The sequence below is a fragment of the Oncorhynchus keta genome, chromosome 13 (genome assembly GCF_023373465.1).
Source record: "Oncorhynchus keta strain PuntledgeMale-10-30-2019 chromosome 13, Oket_V2, whole genome shotgun sequence".
Classification (NCBI taxonomy): domain Eukaryota; kingdom Metazoa; phylum Chordata; class Actinopteri; order Salmoniformes; family Salmonidae; genus Oncorhynchus; species Oncorhynchus keta.
In genome coordinates, this window is record NC_068433.1 from 49,445,829 (window position 1) to 49,468,301 (window position 22,473).

At 45.9% G+C, this 22,473-nt stretch overlaps 1 protein-coding gene across 6 annotated transcripts in view; it reads right to left on the bottom strand.

Moving 5' to 3' along the window:
• LOC118392590 (membrane-associated guanylate kinase, WW and PDZ domain-containing protein 2-like) overlaps nucleotides 1–22,473 on the bottom strand; it is a 123,558-nt gene that overhangs the window by 59,999 nt on the left and 41,086 nt on the right. For all 6 annotated transcript variants that reach the window (XM_052460519.1, XM_052460520.1, XM_052460518.1 and 3 more), the window contains exons 6-7: nucleotides 2,805–2,862; nucleotides 1,107–1,228 (exon numbers count right to left, since the gene is read on the bottom strand). In XM_052460519.1, coding sequence (XP_052316479.1) covers nucleotides 1,107–1,228; nucleotides 2,805–2,862 — 180 coding nt within the window. The remainder of the gene's footprint in view (nucleotides 1–1,106; nucleotides 1,229–2,804; nucleotides 2,863–22,473) is intronic.

Below are 22,473 nucleotides of genomic sequence, written 5' to 3' on the forward strand. Positions count from 1 at the left end.
TAGGGGGCACACACCCGTCTCTCTCTGTTTGCTTAAAGCCAACGTTTGTTGTCAGGCGTCCAGACATAGAGCAGGGTGTTTACAGTTTCTGCTGCCTGCCGTCAGACGTAAGGAGGGGAAGACACAACGTAGTGTAGCGCCATCAAACATGTCGAGCAGCGAGTCGAGCGCCTGAGATGAGGAGGGATCCAGCGTGGGTCTGCCGGGGGAGCAGGCATGCTTTGAAAAGAGAGCGCGGCAGCTCAGTGCAGGCAGAAGAAGAACAAGCCTGTATTACTACTCACTGCCCTACTTACTGAGAGAGCACCACAGGGGGCTACAACCCACAGCAGCCGGCTCTACCACGAAAGCGTGCAGCGACTGGTGGAGGTGCAGGTGTGGGCAGCACGACGTATCCCTCCGCGCACGGTGGGGGCGCCGCAGTGGGGAGTTGGTGATGGAGGCAGGGGGTGTGTGGGTGTGCAGGCCCAACAGCGACACCCGGTGGCCCGGGGGGAGGGACTGGGAGAGGTCGCTGAGGCTCTGGCAGCGCTCCGGGGCAGGGCCGATGTGGGCCAGGGTGGCTCTGGGTAATGTGGCGGAGAGTGGGACCTCCTCTACCACTGTGACAGAGATAAAGTAGTCCACTCAATGTCTGATGCTCTCACATGTAAACTTCCTTTTTATCTCCTTGTTTAAATGTGTGGAAATATTCATTTTTTACCCTCTCTGCCGTCACTTAGGGGGAGAGAGAGCCTTCACTTTGCAGCGTACAGGACGGATAACCATGGAGACAAACCCCTTCACTCACAGAGGCCAATTTAACACGGAGACAAACCCTCTCAACATACACAGCATGTTTTACCTCAGACAGCCTCGATGAACTTAGTGGGGTGGTAAATGTGTGCTGAACAGAGAAGCTAGTGTTAGCAAAGTGTTAGCAAAGTGTTAGCAAAGTGTTAGCAAAGTGTTAGCAAAGTGTCAGCAAAGAAAAGAGAGTTGTGAAGAATGAGTGATGCACACACACACACAAAGACGACAGACATTTCCCTAGAGCTAAAAACATCTACACACAAGAAGCATTCACAAACGTTTAACACATTGGGTAGAGGTAGAGGATGCCTTACCTCTGTAGATAGTAGGTAGGGGCAGCGAGGACAGACCCTGCTCTTGCATTTGTTGGTGTTGCTGGACTCTCCTCTTGGCTTCCAAGACTGGGTTCTCAAACTGTGTCCGCCTGTTTATGTGGCTACAGAGAAAGAAAGGTACAACATTCCACTGTGCTCTCTGTAGTATCCACCTCCTCATCCTCTTCCTCATCGCCCTCTGTAAAGAGCTGGATGCACAGTGCTGTGCTACGATGATTCATTCAATAGCCTTAGTATCCCTAGTATTATGTAATGGAGCTGCAGGATGGATTGGCTAAGAAAAAAATGAACAAACACCCAATTAGGTCCCATTCTACTGAAATCAGCAGCTTCCTGTAATCAGCATGAGGAATCATTTAGTATTTCTGGAGTGGGTTCACGAAAAAAGATGACTCCTTGAGTGTATTTTCTTGAAACATTCTGTCAGTGTTAATGTAGTCAATAATTATAAATACTGTAATTTTGAAAGTGTGAAGTAATTAATCATCATTTCGACGTGCCCTCCTGGACGGTGCGAGACTGGAGGAATAATGCTTCTGTAGGTACGAACAGCGAACAGCGGCCTACACACCCTCTGTTTCTTCATGAGATATTAGGTTAACTCAACGGTACAGCCAGGCAGTGAGACATAATTATTGGACTTGGCAGGGTCAGGTATGGCGCTAGTGTGCGTGCGTGCAATGGCTCAGTGGTTGCCTGGGGATATGGGATTTCTACATGGCAGAGGGAGAGAGGGAGTGTAGGCAAGGCAGGCACAGTGTTCTGGTCTTTCTTGGGGATAGAGAATAGAACACGGCCAGCCAGCCAAACTCCCTCTCCAGCCAGGCTATAAATAGACCTCCTCTCCTCTCCCTGGACTAGGGGAACTAGTGCGCATCCAGCAGGAGAAAGGACACGTCCAGAAAAGGAAGGGTACATTTGGTTCAATAGAGAAGACAGAGACACCTCACCATTGCATCACATTGCACAAAGATGGCGCACACACAAACACACACACACACACACACACACACACACACACACACACACACACACACACACACACACACACACACACACACACACACACACACACACACACACACACACACACACACACACACACACATAAACTTGTGCATGTAAACAGGTACACGGGTACCTGGCCACAGCCCTGTACAGTGTTAATGACTCTGACAAACACAGGACAGTGGAAACATAACACGGGGCAACACCGTGTTGGATTCGGGGTAAACTTTGAACATTGGTATTCGCATAAGCATAGTATATAAAGGAGTGGGAGAGACTGGTTTTTATGTCAGAGGTTAATGGTTCTCTGTGGAAAGACAGATGGCTTTGGAATGTGTTGGGTGGACGGGAGAAGGTCACAGGATTGCTATAGGGGAAGCTGATGGACATCTGTGGATTAGGTGAAGGAGGGGTTGAGGTCAGGTCAGGTCACCTTAATTAAGGGAGACAGAACGGTTTATTACTCTCTCACTTCGTCTTCCTGTGGAACCATAAGATGTAAGGATTGGAGAGAAGGAGGAGTGTCTGAAGTGGAGTATATATACTTGTAGTGGTGGAAACATGTCTTTGTCTGAATACAGCTGTGTCGACCCTTTGGGAAGAATTCAACTTGGTTAAACTGGAAATCAAAATAGTCATTAAATATTAAAGCAGTGAGTCCAGACTTACTCCACATAGTAGCTTCCGTAAATAGGGTCATCGATCTTCTCCCAGCCATACGGCAGCTCTGTGGAAGAGACAAGCACAACAACATACTAGTCAGTCAACAGGCCGGGGGACAGCATGTCGATTCACAGAACAATATATTCATCAGGCAATTTTGATCACAACATTATTGTATGGTCATTTATTACAGAGAATTTGAGGTTAATTATAAAATCTTAATTGACTATGGTAAATCTGAAAATGATTTATTATGCTCTATGGTAGCTGTGCTAGTTACTGAATACTTGGTGAGGTCTATGAGCCTCCAGACTTGCAAACACTGTCAAAACATTTGGACAAACTTAAGAGACAAGACACATGATAACCCCATCAGCATTTGCAATCAACATTCAGATCCAAAATTCATGAGTGTGAAGGAGAATGGCTGTTTCTCAAGCAGCGGACCAAAGGTTACTTAATCAATGTCAATATGGCCCCACAGGTCTACCCCAACCATCTCCTTATTTCTCACACTACACCAAACACACTGATAGATGGAGTGGTTTGAATTGGGGTGATTTTAAATATTCATGTCCTGCCATCCTTTCTATGTTGTAAATATTCAGTTATGAAGCCAGCGATGTTTGGATATAGTTTAAATGTTTGTATCTGGAGCACGTACATAGCTCCTGGGCTCCTTAGCCCACACAATATTTAACTGAAACACATTACACCATTACAGTGGGGTCTCAGAATAGACTGACTGTGGATCTAACACAGTAGCTGTCAACTGTCGTGGTCCCAAAATAAACATTTGACTAGAACGTAGAATGTCATAACTTCAGTCATGTCGGTGTTGATGGTACAGGTGTTCCTCCACATTGTATCTACTCTGATATGATGAGCCACCACTGTGCCATGGGAAGTATTATAAATAGGCTTGGGCGGTATCCAGGGATTCATACCTTCATACCGACCTTGTTCCATCCCGGGATATTCGATAATACTGGTTAGCAATGCTAACAAATACATGTAAAATCTCATAGCGAATGCTAGCTAAATGCTAACGATTTTATACAGTCTCTGACATAAGCTATTTGCAGGATAGACATTTACATTTTACATTTTAGTCATTTAGCAGACGCTCTTATCCAGAGCGACTTACAAATTGGTGCATTCACCTTATGACATCCATCCCAGCTGATAAAGTTATACAAGTAACTAAAAAATGCTACTCAAAATTTGCTGCACGCACAAAACAAATGTTGACTCTTGATCAAGAAGGGAATTATCTGCTGTTACCAAGAGGAGCTTGATTGCAAGAAGCTAACCACTTAGCTAGCTAGCTAGAAAGTTAACTTAATAGTTATTAGATATCTAGCTGGCAAACATTTAGTTGTGAATTCCATAGTGTAACTACATATATCAGGATATAGATCATCTAGTATGTGCTGCACAACAGTGAGTGACTCATCATTTAAAAAGATGAAGTAGGGCCTCCCAGGAGGCGCATCAGTCTTAGGAGTTACTACAGACCCGGGTTCATTCGGGCTGTGCCACAACCGGCCGTGGCCGGTAGTCCCATAGGACGACGCACAATTGGCCCAGAGTCATCCCGGTTTGGGGAGGGTTTGGCCGGTGAGGCTTAACTTGACCCCGACCGCCAGATGAACGATGTTTCCTCCGACACATTGGTGCGGCTGGTTTCCGGGTTAAGCTGGCAGATGTTAAGGAGCGCGGTTTGGCAGGTCATGTTTCGGAGGACGCATGACTCCACCTTCTCCTCTTCTCCCTCGAGCTCAATGGGGAGTTGCAGTGATGAGACAAGATCGAAAATTGGGGAGAAAAAAAGTTGCTGTAAAAATGTATAAAAAAATATATCAAATAATTAGTTTCAAGGGTATTGAAAAACGGTCCAAATAGCCCGGTATGTGATATATATGGTATACTGCCCAAGCCTATTTATAAATACAGATATAATATGACTAGGCCTAGGGACACTTCATGGCCTAACCAGGAAAACTAACCATGTGAAACTGATTTGTAACTCACAATATAGAGGGTGGAGGGAGCTGTGTCCATAGAAATATAATTACTAGAATGGTAAAGCCCCTCACACCACATCAACTTTACTGGAACACTCGTGGGTACACTCAATATGGCTGAAAGTAACTCTATCTATGTGGCTAAGTACTTGGGCTAAAGCTGACTCACACTACAGAGGTCACTAACCCAACCTCCACTCCAAGTGCATCTTCATCAGGGAATTGTTTGATCAGCCTCCCTCTCTCTCTATTTCACCAGGGGTATACAGTAGGTTCAGCACACTGTGTTTGTTCTTTGTGATCAAAGTGGATCTCTCCCCAACCCTGACCTCCTCCCATCATTCATGTCTGACAGGATTGTTCTGCCTCTCTCTCTCATTCTCCCTCCCCCTTGCCACACCATACTGACCAGGGGGACTGGTCCATTGACTGAGCCTGCTTCCATTTAAGGCTATGAGGTTGTGACACCAGTGTGGTAGTGCTGAGAGAGCGAGCGAGAGAGGCAGGCAGGCAGGCAGGCAGGCAGGCAGGCAGGCAGGCAGGCAGGCAGACATTGCTGGGCTAATCAGGAGAGTAGAGATAATATCTCCTGACCACAAATATCAGTCAGAATGGGGTGATAATGTACCGTCCACAGGCTCTCAGGACCTCCATGATGATTCAGAAATAGGCTGGCACACACACACACACACACACACACCAAACCAATTCTTTCTTTGGCTGCCTCTCCTTCCAGTTCTCTGCTGCCAATGACTGGAACGAACTACAGAAATCTCTGAAACTGGAAACACTTATCTCCCTCACGAGCTTTAAGCACCAGCTGTCAGAGCAGCTCACAGATTACTGCACCTGTACATAGCCCACCTATAATTTAGCCCAAACAACTACCTCTTTCCCTACTGTATTTATTTAATTTGATTTATTTTGCTCCTTTGCACCCCATTATTTTTATTTCTACTTTGCACATTCTTCCACTGCAAATCTACCATTCCAGTGTTTTACGTGCTATATTGTATTTACTTTGCCACCATGGCCTTTTTTTGCCTTTACTTATCTCACCTCATTTGCTCACATCGTATATAGACTTGTTTCTACTGTATTATTGACTGTATGTTTGTTTTATGCCATGTGTAACTCTGTGTCGTTGTATGTGTCGAACTGCTTTGCTTTATCTTGGCCAGGTCGCAATTGTAAATGAGAACTTGTTACCTGGTTAAATAAAGGTGAAGTAAAAAATAAAATGAACACACACACATACACAATCGCAAGAACTTGGACACACATTTTTTTGTGAGTCCTTCATATTAATATCCCTGGCTCCATTGTCATACACATGCACGGTAAGTCACAATACATCAATACAAGCACATGCATGCCATATGTCTCTTTCTTTTACTCACACATATACTATTCAACACACGGAAGCCCCCCCTCCCCCCCACACACACCACTCCCTGCCCCCACCAGCCACAAAAACGAACTCACTAACATGTGCTGTGACTGATATGTGAGTCTGCTAGGAGTGGGTTGACAGCCCTAGGGAATAGCTCCTCTCCTCTCCCTTCCTTAGCCCCATCTTCACTCATTAAATATGAAAGAGGCTGGTTCATGTTCTCACCTCCACTGAGCTCCATACACAGAAAAACACCACACAGATCAAAGTCCTGCCATGTATTTCTGCCACGCACCACTCCGTCTAATGAAACACCCTTCTATTAAAACCACCTGAGCTTCAGAGCTAGGCAGGCAGTCTGTCTGTCTGTCATCAGCAGAGCTTCAGAGCTAGGCAGGCAGTCTGTCTGTCTGTGTCTTCAGCAGAGCTTCAGAGCTAGGCAGGCAGTCTGTCTGTCTGTCTTCAGCAGAGCTTCAGAGCTAGGCAGGCAGTCTGTCTGTCTGTCTGTGTCTTCAGCAGAGCGTCAGAGCGAGGCAGTCTGTCTGTCTGTCTGTGTCTTCAGCAGAGCTTCAGAGCTAGGCAGGCAGTCTGTCTGTCTGTCTGTGTCTTCAGCAGAGCTTCAGAGCTAGGCAGGCAGTCTGTCTGTCTGTGTCTTCAGCAGAGCTTCAGAGCTAGGCAGGCAGTCTGTCTGTCTGTGTTCAGCAGAGCTTCAGAGCTAGGCAGGCAGTCTGTCTGTCTGTGTTCAGCAGAGCTTCAGAGCTAGGCAGGCAGTCTGTCTGTCTGTGTCTTCAGCAGAGCTTCAGAGCTAGGCAGGCAGTCTGTCTGTCTGTGTCTTCAGCAGAGCTTCAGAGCTAGGCAGGCAGTCTGTCTGTCTGTGTCTTCAGCAGAGCTTCAGAGCTAGGCAGGCAGTCTGTCTGTCTGTGTCTTCAGCAGAGCTTCAGAGCTAGGCAGGCAGTCTGTCTGTCTGTGTCTTCAGCAGAGCTTCAGAGCTAGGCAGGCAGTCTGTCTGTCTGTGTCTTCAGCAGAGCTTCAGAGCTAGGCAGGAAGTCTGTCTGTCTGTGTCTTCAGCAGAGCTTCAGAGCTAGGCAGGCAGTCTGTCTGTCTGTGTTCAGCAGAGCTTCAGAGCTAGGCAGGCAGTCTGTCTGTCTGTGTTCAGCAGAGCTTCAGAGCTAGGCAGGCAGTCTGTCTGTCTGTCTTCAGCAGAGCTTCAGAGATACACACAACACCACACTGCAGGTAGCCAATATCTCTAGATTCCTACTGTGCGTTTCAATGTCACTGTTTTTGGCTGAAAAGGGCTTGTGTAGAGCACATGCATGCAACTCACGCAGAGGCACGCTTACACATACATACCCGCACGCACACGCACACGCACACAGCAGTGACTATGTTTTTGTGTGTGTTTGCAGTAAGTGTGTTTTAAATGCTGAACTCCAGAAGACTCTCTTTTCACTAAGCACAGCCCCTGTCAATTAGTAGCCTGGGAGCAGTGATTCCATGGATCTGGGAGAAAGAGAGAGAGAGTTGTGCTGTCCATTAGCCTGCAGCGCTGAAGAGAAGGGCCCCTTTGTCACTGTAACAATTTGTGCTCTCTTTATAGGGCCAACACTCAGTCTAAACACTGCTGTGGAGGAGCTGTCAACTCCCAGGAAGCCTAAGGACGGATACATCTGAAGGAGCTTATAGTTCCGGTGCCGACAGAGATGGCCGCCTCGCTTCCCATTCCTAGGAAACTATGCAGTTTTTTGTTTTTTTTACGTGTTATTTCTTACATTAGTACCCCAGGTCATCTTAGGTTTCATTACATACAGTCGAGAAGAACTACTGAATATAAGATCAGCGTCAACTCACCATCAGTACGACCAAGAATATGATTTTCGCGACGCGGATCCTGTGTTCTGCCTTTCAAACAGGACAACGGAATGGATCCCATGCGGCGACCCAAAAAAACGACTCCGTAAAAGAGGGAAACGAGGCGGTCTTCTGGTCAGACTCCGGAGACGGGCTCATCGTGCACCACTCCCTAGCATTCTTCTCGCCAATGTCCAGTCTCTTGACAACAAGGTTGATGAAATCCGAGCAAGGGTAGCATTCCAGAGGGACATCAGAGACTGTAACGTTCTTTGCTTCACGGAAACATGGCTCACTGGAGAGACGCTATCGGAGGCGGTGCAGCCAGCGGGTTTCTGAACGCATCGCGCCGACAGAAACAAACATCTTTCTGGTAAGAAGAGGGGCGGGGGCGTATGCCTTATGGCTAACGAGACGTGGTGTGATCAAAGAAACATACAGGAATTCAAATCCTTCTGTTCACCTGATTTAGAATTCCTCACAATCAAATGTCGACCGCATTATCTACCAAGAGAATTCTCTTCGATTATAATCACAGCCGTATATATTCCCCCCCCAAGCAGACACATCGATGGCTCTGAACGAACTTTATTTGACTCTTTGCAAACTGGAATCCATACATCCTGAGGCTGCATTCATTGTAGCTGGGGATTTTAACAAGGCTAATCTGAAAACAAGACTCCCTAAACTGTATCAGCATATCGATTGCGCAACCAGGGCTGGAAAAACCTTGGATCATTGTTACTCTAACTTCCGCGACGCATATAAGGCCCTGCCCCGCCCTCCTTTCGGAAAAGCTGACCACGACTCCATTTTGTTGATCCCTGCCTACAGACAGAAACTAAAACAAGAGGCTCCCCCGCTGAGGTCTGTCCAACGCTGGTCCGACCAAGCTGATTCCACACTCCAAGACTGCTTCCATCACGTGGACTGAGATATGTTTCGTATTGCGTCAGATAACAACATTGACGAATACGCTGATTCGGTGTGCGAGTTCATTAGAACGTGCGTTGAAGATGTCGTTCCCATAGCAACGATTAAAACATTCCCTAACCAGAAACCGTGGATTGATGGCAGCATTCGCGTGAAACTGAAAGCGCGAACCACTGCTTTTAATCAGGGCAAGGTGACTGGTAACATGACCGAATACAAACAGTGCAGCTATTCCCTCCGCAAGGCTATCAAACAAGCTAAGCGTCAGTATAGAGACAAAGTAGATTCTCAATTCAACGGCTCAGACACAAGAGGTATGTGGCAGGGTCTACAGTCAATCACGGACTACAAGAAGAAAACCAGCCCAGTCACGGACCAGGATGTCTTGCTCCCAGGCAGACTAAATAACTATTTTGCCCGCTTTGAGGACAATACAGTGCCACTGACACGGCCTGCAACGAAAACATGCGGACTCTCCTTCACTGCAGCCGAGGTGTGTAAAACATTTAAACGTGTTAACCAACGCAAGGCTGCAGGCCCAGACGGCATCCCCAGCCACGCCCTCAGAGCATGCGCAGACCAGCTGGCCGGTGTGTTTACGGACATATTCAATCAATTCCTATACCAGTCTGCTGTTCCCACATGCTTCAAGAGGGCCACCATTGTTCCTGTTCCCAAGAAAGCTAAGGTAACTGAACTAAACGACTACCGCCCCGTAGCACTCACTTCCATCATCATGAAGTGCTTTGAGAGACTAGACAAGGACCATATCACCTCCACCCTACCTGACACCCTAGACCCACTCCAATTTGCTTACCGCCCAAATAGGTCCACAGACGATGCAATCTCAACCACACTGCACACTGCCCTAACCCATCTGGACAAGAGGAATACCTATGTGAGAATGCTGTTCATCGACGACAGCTCTGCATTCAACACCATAGTACCCTCCAAGCTCGTCATCAAGCTCGAGACCCTGGGTCTCGACCCCGCCCTGTGCAACTGGGTACTGGACTTCCTGACGGGCCGCCCCCAGGTGGTGAGGGTAGGCAACAACATCTCCACCCCGCTGATCTTCAACACTGGGGCCCCACAAGGGTGCGTTCTGAGCCCTCTCCTGTACTCCCTGTTCACCCACGACTGCGTGGCCACGCACGCCTCCAACTCAATCATCAAGTTTGCGGACGACACAACAGTGGTAGGCTTGATTACCAACAACGACGAGACGGCCTACAGGGAGGAGGTGAGGGCCCTCAGAGTGTGGTGTCAGGAAAATAACCTCACACTCAACGTCAACAAAACTAAGGAGATGATTGTGGACTTCAGGAAACAGCAGAGGGAACACCCCCCTATCCACATCGATAGAACAGTAGTGGAGAGGGGAGTAAGTTTTAAGTTCCTCAGCATACACATCACAGACAAACTGAATTGGTCCACTCACACAGAGAGCATTGTGAAGAAGGCACAGCAGCGCCTCTTCAAACTCAGGAGGCTGAAGAAATTTGGCTTGTCACCAAAAGCACTCACAAACTTCTACAGATGCACAATCGAGAGCATCCTGGCGGGCTGTATCACCGCCTGGTACGGCAACTGCTCCGCCCACAACCGTAAGGCTCTCCAGAGGGTAGTGAGGTCTGCACAACGCATCACCGGGGGCAAACTACCTGCCCTCCAGGACACCTACACCACCCGATGTTACAGGAAAGCCATAAAGATCATCAAGGACAACAACCACCCGAGCCACTGCCTGTTCACCCCTATCATCCAGAAGGCGAGGTCAGTACAGGTGCATCAAAGCTGGGACCGAGAGACTGAAAAACAGCTTATATCTCAAGGCCATCAGACTGTTAAACAGCCACCGCTAACATTAAGTGGCTGCTGCCAACACACTGACACTGACCCAACTCCAGCCACTTTAATAATGGGAATTGATGGGAAATGATGTAAAATATATCACTAGCCACTTTAAACAATGCTACCTAATATAATGTTTACATACCCTACATTATTCATCTCATATGCATACGTATATACTGTACTCTATATCATCTACTGCATCCTTATGTAATACATGTATCACTAGCCACTTTAACTATGCCACTTTGTTTACATACTCATCTCATATGTATATACTGTACTCGATACCATCTACTGTATCTTGCCTATGCTGCTCTGTACCATCACTCATTCATATATATTTATGTACATATTCTTTATCCCCTTACACTGTGTATAAGACAGTAGTTTTGGAATTGTTAGTTAGTTTACTTGTTGGTTATTACTGCATTGTCGGAACTAGAAGCACAAGCATTTTGATACACTCGCATTAACATCTGCTAACCATGTGTATGTGACAAATACATTTCGATTTGATTTGATTTGTTAAATGTGGTATAGTGTTTTAGAGTACATCCCTTGTCCCAGGTCAATTGACCTTACATTAGTGACAATTATAATGGTATAGAGGTAGGTATTCCCAAACAGGTATTCCAAACTGGGGTATGCGTATCCCTGGCAATGCCGTCGAGGGTACGCCAAATAAAAATGTGATTCACATTTAAATAATTTTTAAAAACAGTCCATTTTCAAACAGTCCATAGAGACACATACCAGCTCTACTGGTAGTACTGCTACTACCAGCAGTACTACACCTGCACCTGTCGACGACACAAGTTGTTCTGCTTCCACGAGCACGTCCAATGCTAGCATCAGTAATTCTACATTTGTTGTTAGCCCAGCTAGCATGGACACTGACAGTTGTGAATCTGATGCAGCCGAGGAGCTACTGGCCCCTTACCTGGGAAAGCACCGAACAACAGACAGGGACGTAGGACCATCAAAGAGGCGCAAATATGATGAGAACTAGAGTCGTGGCCAAAAGTTTTGAGAATGACACAAATATACATTTTCACAAAGTCTACTGCCTCAGTTTGAATTTACATTTACATTTACATTTAAGTCATTTAGCAGACGCTCTTATCCAGAGCGACTTACAAATTGAATGATGGCAAATTTGCATATCCTCCAGAATGTTATGAAGAGTGATCAGATGAATTGCAATTAATTGCAAAGTCCCTCTTTACCATGCAAATGAACTGAATCCCCAAAAACATTTCCACTGCATTTCAGCCCTGCCACAAAAGGAACAGCTGACATCATGTCGATGATTCTCTCGAAAACACAGGTCTGAGTGTTGACGAGGACAAGGCTGGAGATCACTCTGTCATGCTGATTGAGTTCGAATAACAGACTGGAAGCTTCAAAAGGAGGGTGGTGCTTGGAATCATTGTTCTTGCTCTGGATACCTCCAAGGAAACACGTGCCGTCATCATTGTTTTACACAAAAAGGGCTACACAGGCAAGGATATTGCTGCCAGTAAGATTGCACCTAAATCAACTATTTATCGGATCATCAAGAACTTCAAGGAGAGCGGTTCAATTGTTGTGAAGAAGGCTTTAGGGTGCCCAAGAAAGTCCAGGGATCGGGGCACCATCAGTACAGAGCTTGCTCAGGAATGGCAGCAGGCAGGTGTGAGTGCATCTGCACGCACAGTGAGGCGAATACTTTTGGAGGATGGCCTGGTGTCAAGAAGGGCAGCAAAGAAGCCACTTCTCTCCAGGAAAAACATCAGGGACAAACTGATATTCTGCAAAAGGTACAGGGATTGGACTGCTGAGGACTGGGGTAAAGTCATTTTCTCTGATGAATACCCTTTCCGATTGTTTAGGGCATCCGGAAAAAAGCTTGTCCGGAGAAGACAAGGTGCTGCCATCAGCCCTGTGTCATGCCAACAGTAAAGCATCCTGAGACCATTCATGTGTGGGGTTGCTTCTCAGCCAAGGGAGTGGGCTCACTCACAATTTTGCCTCAGAACACAGCCATGAATAAAGAATGGTACCAACACATCCTCCAATAGGAACTTCTCCCAACCATCCAGGAACAGTTTGGTGACGAACAATGCCATTTTCAGCATGAAGAAGCACCTTGCCATAAGGCAAAAGTGATAACTAAGTGGCTCGGGGAACAAAACATAAATATTTTGGGTCCATGGCCAGGAAACTCCCCAGACCTTAATTCCATTGAGAACTTGTGGTCAATCCTCAAAAGGCGGGTGTACAAACAAAAACCCACAAATTCTGACAAACTCCAAGCATTGATTATGTAAGAATGGGCTGCCATCAGTCAAGATGTGGCCCAGATGTTAATTGACAGCATGCCAGGGCTGAGGTCTTGAAAAAGTCAACACTGAAAATATTTACTCTGCATCAACTTCATGTAATTGTCAATAAAAGCCTTTGACACTTATGAAATGCTTGTAATTATACTTCGGTATTCCATAGTAACATCTGACAAAAATATCTAAAGACACTGAAGCAGCAAACTTTGTGGAAATTAATATTTGTCATTCCCAAAACTTTTGGCCACGACTGTATATTGATTGGGAGTAGTACCTTTGTTCAGCCACAGTGTGTAATATGTGCAAAAGTACTATCTCACATCTCAATAAACCTTCACTCTTGCGCAGACATTTAGAAACAAAACATGCCAATTTTAAAATAAGCCACATTAGTTTTTTGAGCGAGAATAAAGACAACTTTTGAGTAGCAAGACATGTATAAAAGCAACAGATACCATTAATAAGAGGGGACTAGAATCGTCTTATATGGTGAGCTACCGAGTGGCTAGGACAGGCAAGCCCCATACTAGTGTGGAGGACTTCATTCTTCCTGCTGCCGCAGATATGGCTGGGACAATGCTGGGGGAAAAGGCCAACAAAAACTATACAGACAATGCCTTCATCAAACAACGCATCAGTAAAATAGCCAGAGATGTTTTGAAACAATTACTGCTTCGCATACAAGCCAGTGTATTCTATGCGTTACAGCTAGACGAGTCAACAGACGTGGCATGCCTGGCACAGCTCCTGGTATATGTCTGTCAAGTTTATGGGGGGTCAATTAAGGAAGACATCCTCTTCTGCATACCACTGGAAACCAAGACAACAGGAGGGGATATTTTTAAAGTACTGGACAGCTTTGTGACATAAAATGGATTTTGGTGGTCAAGATGTGTTGGTATCTGTAATGATAGCGCAAAAGCCATGACAGGGAGACATAGTGGAGTGGTAATGCGCATGCAAGTAGTTTCTCCCGATGCCACTTGGGTACACTGCAGCATCCACCGAGAGGCTCTTGCTGCCAAGGGAATGCCTGACAACTTGAAAGACGTTTTGGACACGACAGTGAAAATGGTTAACTTTGTTAAAGCAAGGCCCCTGAACTCTCGTGTATTTTCTGCATTGTGCCATTGATATTGGCAGTGACCATGCAACGCTTATACAACATAAAGAATTGCGCTGGTTATCAAGGGGAAAAGTATTGACACATTTTTTTGAATTGAGAGACGAGTTTAAAGTTTTTTCTTTTTCATTTCACTTGTCTGACAGCTTGCAAGATTACGAGTTTCTCACACGACTGGCCTATCTGGGTGATGTTTTTTCTCACCTGAATGATCCGAATATAGGATTACAGGGACTTAATTGTAGGATTACAGGGACTCTCCGCAACTATATTCAATGTGCGGGACAAAATGATTAAGAAGCTGGAGCTCTTCTCTATCTGTATTAGCAAGGACAACACACAGGTCTTTCCATCATTGTATAATTATTTTGTATGCAAATGAACTCAAGGTTATGGACAATATTGTTGGATTTGGGGTCAACTTTGAACATTGATATACAAAAGACATGACTGATCAGAAGCATAGTATATAAAGGTGTGAAAGAGAATGTTTTTTATGTCATAAGTTAATGGTTCTCTGTGGAAAGACAGAGTGGCTATGGAATGTGCTGGGTGGACGGGAGGGAGTCACGGGAGTGCGATAGGGGATACGGGTGGAGAGCTTTGGATGAGACATCAAGGGGGTTGAGGTCAGGTCAGGTCAGGTCACCTTAAGGAAGACAGAACGGATTATTACTCTATCACTTTGTCTTCCTGTGGAACCATAAGATGTAAGGATTGGAGAGAAGGAGGAGTGTCTGAAGTGGAGTATATATACTTGTAGTGGTGGAAACATGTCTTTCTCCGAATACAGCTGTGTCGACCCTTTGGGAAGAATTCAACTTTAAGCTTCTCTAGTGTCTGGGAGTTATTTACTCTGTAAGTTATTTTAAAAATTAGAACCGAACAATATCAAATGTAATATAGCGAAGCACCTGAGTGAGTTGGGTGCGGAATTACACAGGTACGTTCCCGAAACGGATGACACAAACAACTGGATTCGTTATCCCTTTCATGCCCTGCCTCCAGTCCACTTACCGATATCTGAACAAGAGAGCCTCATTGAAATGACATCAAGCGGTTCTGTGAAAATTGAATTGAATCAGAAGCCACTGCCAGATTTCTGGATTGGGCTACACTCAGAGTATCCTGCCTTGGCAAATCGCGTTGTTAAGACACTGATGCCCTTTTCAACCAGTACCAATGTGAGAGTGGATTCTCGGTCCTCACTAGCATGAAAACTAAATACAGGCACAGACTGTGTGTGGAAAATGATTTAAGACTGAGACTCTCCAATACAACCCAACATTGCAGAGTTATGTGCATCCATTAAAGCACACCCTTCTCATTAACCTGTGGTGAGTTATTCAATTTTCAATGAACAAATAAGGTTTTATATGAAGGATGGTTAAATAAAGAACATAATTATTGATTATTATTACTTGGTCCCTGGTCCTATACGGGCCGGGTTGTGATAAAAACTCACACTCATTCTTCTGTTTAATAAATGTATCGTATAGTGTGTGTGTGGCAGGCCTACAATGATGGAAAAAACAACATTTGAGAGTGCGCTGACCCTGGTGCTAGAGGGGGTACGCAGCTGGAGGTTGAATGTTTGAAGGAGTACGGGACTATAAAAGGTTTGGGAACCACTGATATAGAGCAGAGAGACAGCCACTATTGAGTGTTGAAATAAAACAATGGGTTTTCCCACAGGGTTTACCATGCAGTCTGAGAAATGTCGACATCAGTAGGCTAGGCCTCAGTAAATGTTCCTTTGGTTTATTCCATTTTGATTTCAGCAGGGGGGTTCTCTAAGCTCTCCCCCTTCTTTCACTCTCTCCTCCTCTATCTCATTCCCTGTTCGTCCATCCTCTCCTCTCCTGTCCGCTCCTCTCTCCCTGTTTGAAGAGCTCTAAAGGAAAACGCTTTAAAATGCACTCGTACAGAGGGACTGTTTGAAGTAAAGTTTCATGCTCTCATGCTCATGCATATTTCATCTGGCCTTTCTAATTCTGTCTGAGGAGAGGAACAGCCCATGTTACCCATGTTCCCCTGCTTTCCCTTCTCCTTTCTTCAGGGGAGGAGCTGGCTGAAGTGAATTCAGGTCACCTGCAGCACATGGGACTGTTTCGTCTCTGATGTCGCACCCCCTTCCCACTGGTGCCTGTTTAGACAGGAGACTAATACATCTCAACTTTTTCCTTCAGCCGCTTCCTCCACTCGCTGAGTATCTCTCCAGGGTATTCCCACTGAGAGTCAGGTGTGTAAAGTTATGCCCTTAGGCCTCTGTTTGAAAACCCTTATTTGAAGTGTTTTCTAGAGTAGTCTCGCCAGGTCTGATCCCCCACAATTCTCTATAATCTCCACTTGATTCACTCGCCAAACAGCTATCGTTGTTTTGGAATGGACTGAGGAGAGAGCAACTGAGACGGGAGCCACTGAAGGAAAAAGGAAAATGGGAATTGAACGAGGGTGCGTTGTCACAGTGATAGCACCACCATGCTGAGACAGAGGTAATATCAGTCAGTCTGCTGCTGAGAATGAGGAGGAGGAGGAGCAGGAGGAAGAGGAGCAAGTGGTTTGCTGGGTTTATTCTCTTTCCTTGATGAGGTGGTTGCCAGATGGAACAGAGGACATCTATATAGCCCCTGACACAGAGATATATACTGTATATTAACATGACAGCCCCAGTCCAGTTGAGTCACAACAGCTGGACTGAAACAGAGTCATAAACTGAAACAAGTCTTAAGAAACAAGACCTTGAAGGACCTCAAGTAAATCTTCTCCTTACACTAAGCAGCATTCCATTGACCTAGGTTTATTCGACAAAAACAATGTAATTGCGACACGTGTAATGTAAACAGCCGATATAGGAGACATTTTCTAAAGATTGACAACATTTGTTTCCGTTCGACAGGTTGGATTTGTCTTTTGTGTAAGTTTATTGCGACATATGATGATGGAAACGGTTTTTCCAATAAATTATGATAGCGGAATCTTTTTTAAGGTGCGCGTGATGTCATGGCCCCAGCATTTGCAAACAAAATTTTTCCGTGCTAAATCCATAAGACGGACTAATTTGTAAACAGGCTGACAGTGAGTTGTGAGCAAAATAAGCAGGAGGGAAGTTGACAATGGCTATTAATAGGCATTCTATTGTTGCAAGTCCTCAAAGATTGAATCAAATGAATCAGATCCATTTACCGCCCGTAGGTCAGGGTGCCAATAGTCTAAATGCCTACTGCTTGAAAAATACATTTTTTTCAAATATACAAATAATGTTTCTTTGCAGGACAAGGACGGTCATGACTTTCAAGAATGCCTGAATTGCTTCACCTTGCTTTTCTGGTTGCCTGGATGAAAGTTTCCCCATCCAATGATTTCAGATCTACAGGAGTGCAAATTGAACCATGGCGCGGACTGTGGCGATATGTTGGCAAGTGAGAATTATGCGAAAATGGCAAATACTAGTCAATTTCTTGCATTCTATCCATGCTGTCTTTCGCAAGCTACCTGCGACTGATAGGTGGGAGAGCACACAGACTGTCGCCAATTTATTAATGAGCAATTCTATACTTCATTTATAATCGACACTGCAGGTTTATTTTTTAGGTGTGACGTCATGACGTCCAGCTGTTTATATCGACACAAGATAGTTAAATGGAAACGCAGCGCAGTGGGCAATTGTCACATCTATTTTCTATGCAAACTTTCTAAATGTCAACCCCCCCAAAAAAAATCACAGGACAAGTTAATGGAATCATAGCTAATGTCTCACTGTGAAGGGAGATACGTTTCCATGGTAACCTGTGGAGGAGGAAGTGTGGGAAGTCTTTTGGGCTGAGCAGAGGGGCTGTCTGATGATGGTGGGCCCATTTGGACTACTAATCCTGCAGACACGTCAACCTTCCATGTCGCTGTACTTGACCCCTGACCCCTAACTGCACCCACTCAAAACAAGGAGTGGAGCAAAAGTATGCACTTAGGGCCAGGTTTCACTGTCGCCCCCGGAAATGAGCACACAGTCAATTTGAGCTGAATACAAAAAAAAAAAAAACTTAAATTGAAGGAGAAAGGTTGCTATTCTGGCATTTACCTAGGACGTAATAACTAACACAATCAATATTTCCCCACCGAGGTAACCTTTGATTTATAATCACACCTGAGCTCCCCAATCCACTGTGTTTGTTATAGTCTTAGAATTGGGATTCACAATCAGTACTTCAAACAAGTTGGAAAATTCGTTATCTCCAAACCAGTGTCTAAATACATTATGTGAAAACTGCGTGTTTCTATGATCTGTGGTCAAAAATAAGTTAAAAAACGGTGATTTTCAAAACCAGCAATGAGTTTTTAGCCAGAGGTATTTTATTTCTCCCCACATCAACACAACCATTTAAAAATAACAGCTTTTAAAATGATTCACCTTTGATGATGTAGTACGTTTTTACTTAATACTTTTTCCCACAAAACATAGAAATGTGCCGTTTTCAGATATGTCGACACTGGTAGTGTGCTGAAGATAATGACAATGAGGTTGGAAAGTGGTGAAGTTGCCCTTTAAGTTCTTCAGGAAAGCTAAGGGAGTTGGGTTTGTCCAAAAGCAATGATGTTCAAAAGCCATCTAAGCTCAGCTGATCTCTCCCTTCACAGCGAGGGTAAAACAACCAGTGGAGCAGAGCAGGTGACTTACTCAGGTAGAACAGCCTATTACTAGAGTTGATTTAGGTGCTGTGGAGGGAGGATGCAGAAGAGAGGAAGGGAGGGGGAAGCATGGATGGTTGAGGATGATTAACCATTAAGTGTGTCTGGAGTGGGGCGGAGTGTGACTGGGCTACTGAAGGACTCCTTCCTCTCCTCTTCAGCCTCTCCTCTCAACTGGCTGGGAGAAGGACACACACACACACACACACACACATCCAGCCACTGGAGAGCCTTACGGTTGTGTGCGGAGAAGTTGCCGCACCAGGCGGTGATACAGCCCGACAGGATGCTCTCGATTGTGCATCTGTAAAAGTTTGTGAGTGTTTTTGGTGACAAGCCAAATTTCTTCAGCCTCTAGAGGTTGAAGAGGCGCTGTTAGGCCTTCTTCACCACGCTGTCTGTGTGGGTGGACCATTTCAATTTGTCTGTGATGTGTACGCCGAGGAACTTAAAACTTTCCACCTTCTCCACTACTGTCCGGTCGATGTGGATAGGGGGGTGCTCCCTCTGCTGTTTTCTGAAGTCCATGATCATCTCCTTTGTTTTGTTGACATTGAGTGTGAGGTTATTTTCCTGACACCACACACCGAGGGCCCTCACCTCCTCCCTGTAGGCCGTATTGTTGTTGTTGGTAATCAAGTCTACCACTGTAGTGTCGTCTGCAAACTTGATGATTGAGTTGGAGGTGTGCATGGCCACGCAGTCATGGGTGAACAGGGAGTACAAGAGAGGGCTGAGAACGCACCCTTGTGGGGCTCCAGTGTTGAGGATCAGCGGGGTGGAGATGTTGTTTCCTACCCTCACCACCTGGAGGCGTCCCATCAGTAAGTCCAGGACCCAGTTGCACAGGGCGGGGGTCTTGAGCTTAATGACGGGTTTGGAGGGTACTATGGTGTTAAATGCTGAGCTGTAGTCGATGAACAGCATTCTTACATAGGTATTCCTCTTGTCCAAGTGGGTTAGGGCAGTGTGATTGTGTTGTCTGTGGGCCTGCTGGGGCGGTAAGCAAATTGAAGTGGGTCTAGGGTGTCAGGTAGTGTGGAGGATGTTCTCAGAATATACCCATCAATCATGTCACAGACTCTCCCTTCTCCTCTCCTGCTGGAGACTCGAGGTGAGAGAGGGCGACAACTTTTACTCAACACACGCGCGCTCACGCACGCATGCATGCACACGCACGCACACCCGCACGCGCATACACACACATACACACCTATCTGACCAGCACTGAGAGGGGTAACGCATAAGGTCAGGGTCCTCAAACCACTCCTAACACCACACCAACCTGATGTGTGAGTATCTGGGTATGTGAGCACAACAGAAAGACAAGCCATCAAATAAGGCTATTAGGAAAGAACATGTCGACCTTTCAACCCTAAAAGCATTCCCTCTTTCCTGCCAGTCTCATCTGCATAGTTTTTTACAGCCGGACAGAAAAACAATTGCTGCTATTTTCTCCGGAGACTGTTTTCACTGGGAGGAGATGAGAGAGTGAGCTCTGTGCTAACGGGTGAGACACGATGATAACTTTGTCTGGTGCGTCTCAGGCATGCTCCGTTTTACATGACTAGAATATAATTACCTATGCCCCGGCCTTGTCTCTCTCCCCCTCCCCCTGTCGCTCTCTCCCCCTGTCGCGCTCTCTCTCTCTCTCTCCCCCTGTCGCTCTCTCTCTCTCTCTCTCCCCCTGTCGCGCTCTCTCTCTCTCTCTCCCCCTGTCGCGCTCTCTCTCTCTCTCTCCCCCTGTCGCGCTCTCTCTCTCTCTCTCTCTCTCTCTCTCTCTCTCTCTCTCTCTCTCTCTCTCTCTCTCTCTCTCTCTCTCTCTCTCTCTCTCTCTCTCTCTCTCTCTCTCTCTCTCTCTCTCTCTCTCTCTCTCTCTCTCTCTCTCTCTCTCTCTCTCTCTCTCTCTCTCTCTCTCTCTCTCTCTCTCTCTCTCTCTCTCTCTCTCTCTCTCTCTCTCTCTCTCTCTCTCTCTCTCTGAGCCCTCGGTCTCGACACAGAGACGGCGTCAAAACAGACGAGACATAAAGAAACACAATGGAACAAAGCAGCCATTTAAAACCTTCAACCTTCAAACTCCTCCCAATGCCATCACAGCCCAGATCCCTATCAGTCACACCAGTCACTCCTAACCAAAGCCTTTCATTGGTTACACTGGATTCAATGTGTGTTGTGCGACAGCTTCTTAGGATAGAACTAACCCGACTTTTAAATGATGAAATGCATTGAAATAGTGACGACCGACAGGCAGGCAGGGTGGATTATTTTTCTTGTTTTTTTCTTTCTACGTATCAGGGGGATTCTGTTGGCTTCTCTGAAGGCACAGTGAGCTAGCAGACAGGTTGTATGTAGAACAGGAGAGAGAGAGACAGAGACAACTCTCAAAACAGGGGACCCTGTTCTGTCTTCTCATCCAGCAAATATGTGGTAAAACAGTAAAACAAGCTGGCTTTGAGGGAGAAGGAAGGAAGACAGAATTAAACAGCAGGCTTTGATTTGAAGACTGTCCTATTCCAGGTTCCCTCAAGTCAAAAAATGAAAGAGGACAGCAGGAAGATACAGAAGGAGAGAGAGAGAGGTTATGTAACCAAGCCATAGCGCTCCTCTGATGATGAGATCTCTCTCTATTATCACTGATGTGCCTTTGAACCGGGGGATCAGCTGACAACCACTCTGCTGCTGGCGCACACACACACACACACACACACACACACACACACACACACACACACACACACACACACACACACACACACACACACACACACACACGCACACACACGCACACACGCACACACGCACACACACACAGGTAGCAGACGTATGCCTGAATAATTGACAGATCTGCATGTATAAGTTGTTTATAGATCAAAATGAATGTTAGAGGATGTACAGTGCTGTTTCTTCAGTGTGTGTGTTCCTCCCATCCTCAGGGCTCCATGTCTCTCTGTTTGTTGAGTCTCTCCTCCTACCTCTCGTCTGTTGTTCAGAGACAGAGTTTAGACCCCATCCTGTGATCCTGTTAACGTTCTCCAGAGCGTGGGCACACACACACACTACACCCCTGCTCCACATGCCTCCTAATCAATACACAATATACAGCACCATCATCTCTCCTACACATCTCTCAGGGAGGCCTGTTTCGCTGCTACCCAGCTGTCAGCTAGTGAAACATGGGCAGATTCTCACTAACGTTCCCCTGATTATAGCTCCTAGCCCCGGCATGGGCCCTGGGGATCCCCTCTTAGATCCCCTTCTCCAGCTGGTTGAGGATCTACATGGAACCATAAATTCTGTCTCTCCCAGGGCCAGCGATCACTGGATGATCTGTTCAACTAGATCAATATTAATCTCTTTCACATACATTACATTACATCTCGTAGCATGGAACGGGATTGGAGGTACCCAGATTAACATCTCGTAGCATGCTACGAACGTCCTGACTGGAGGAATGGGATTGGAGGTACCCAGATTAACATCTCGT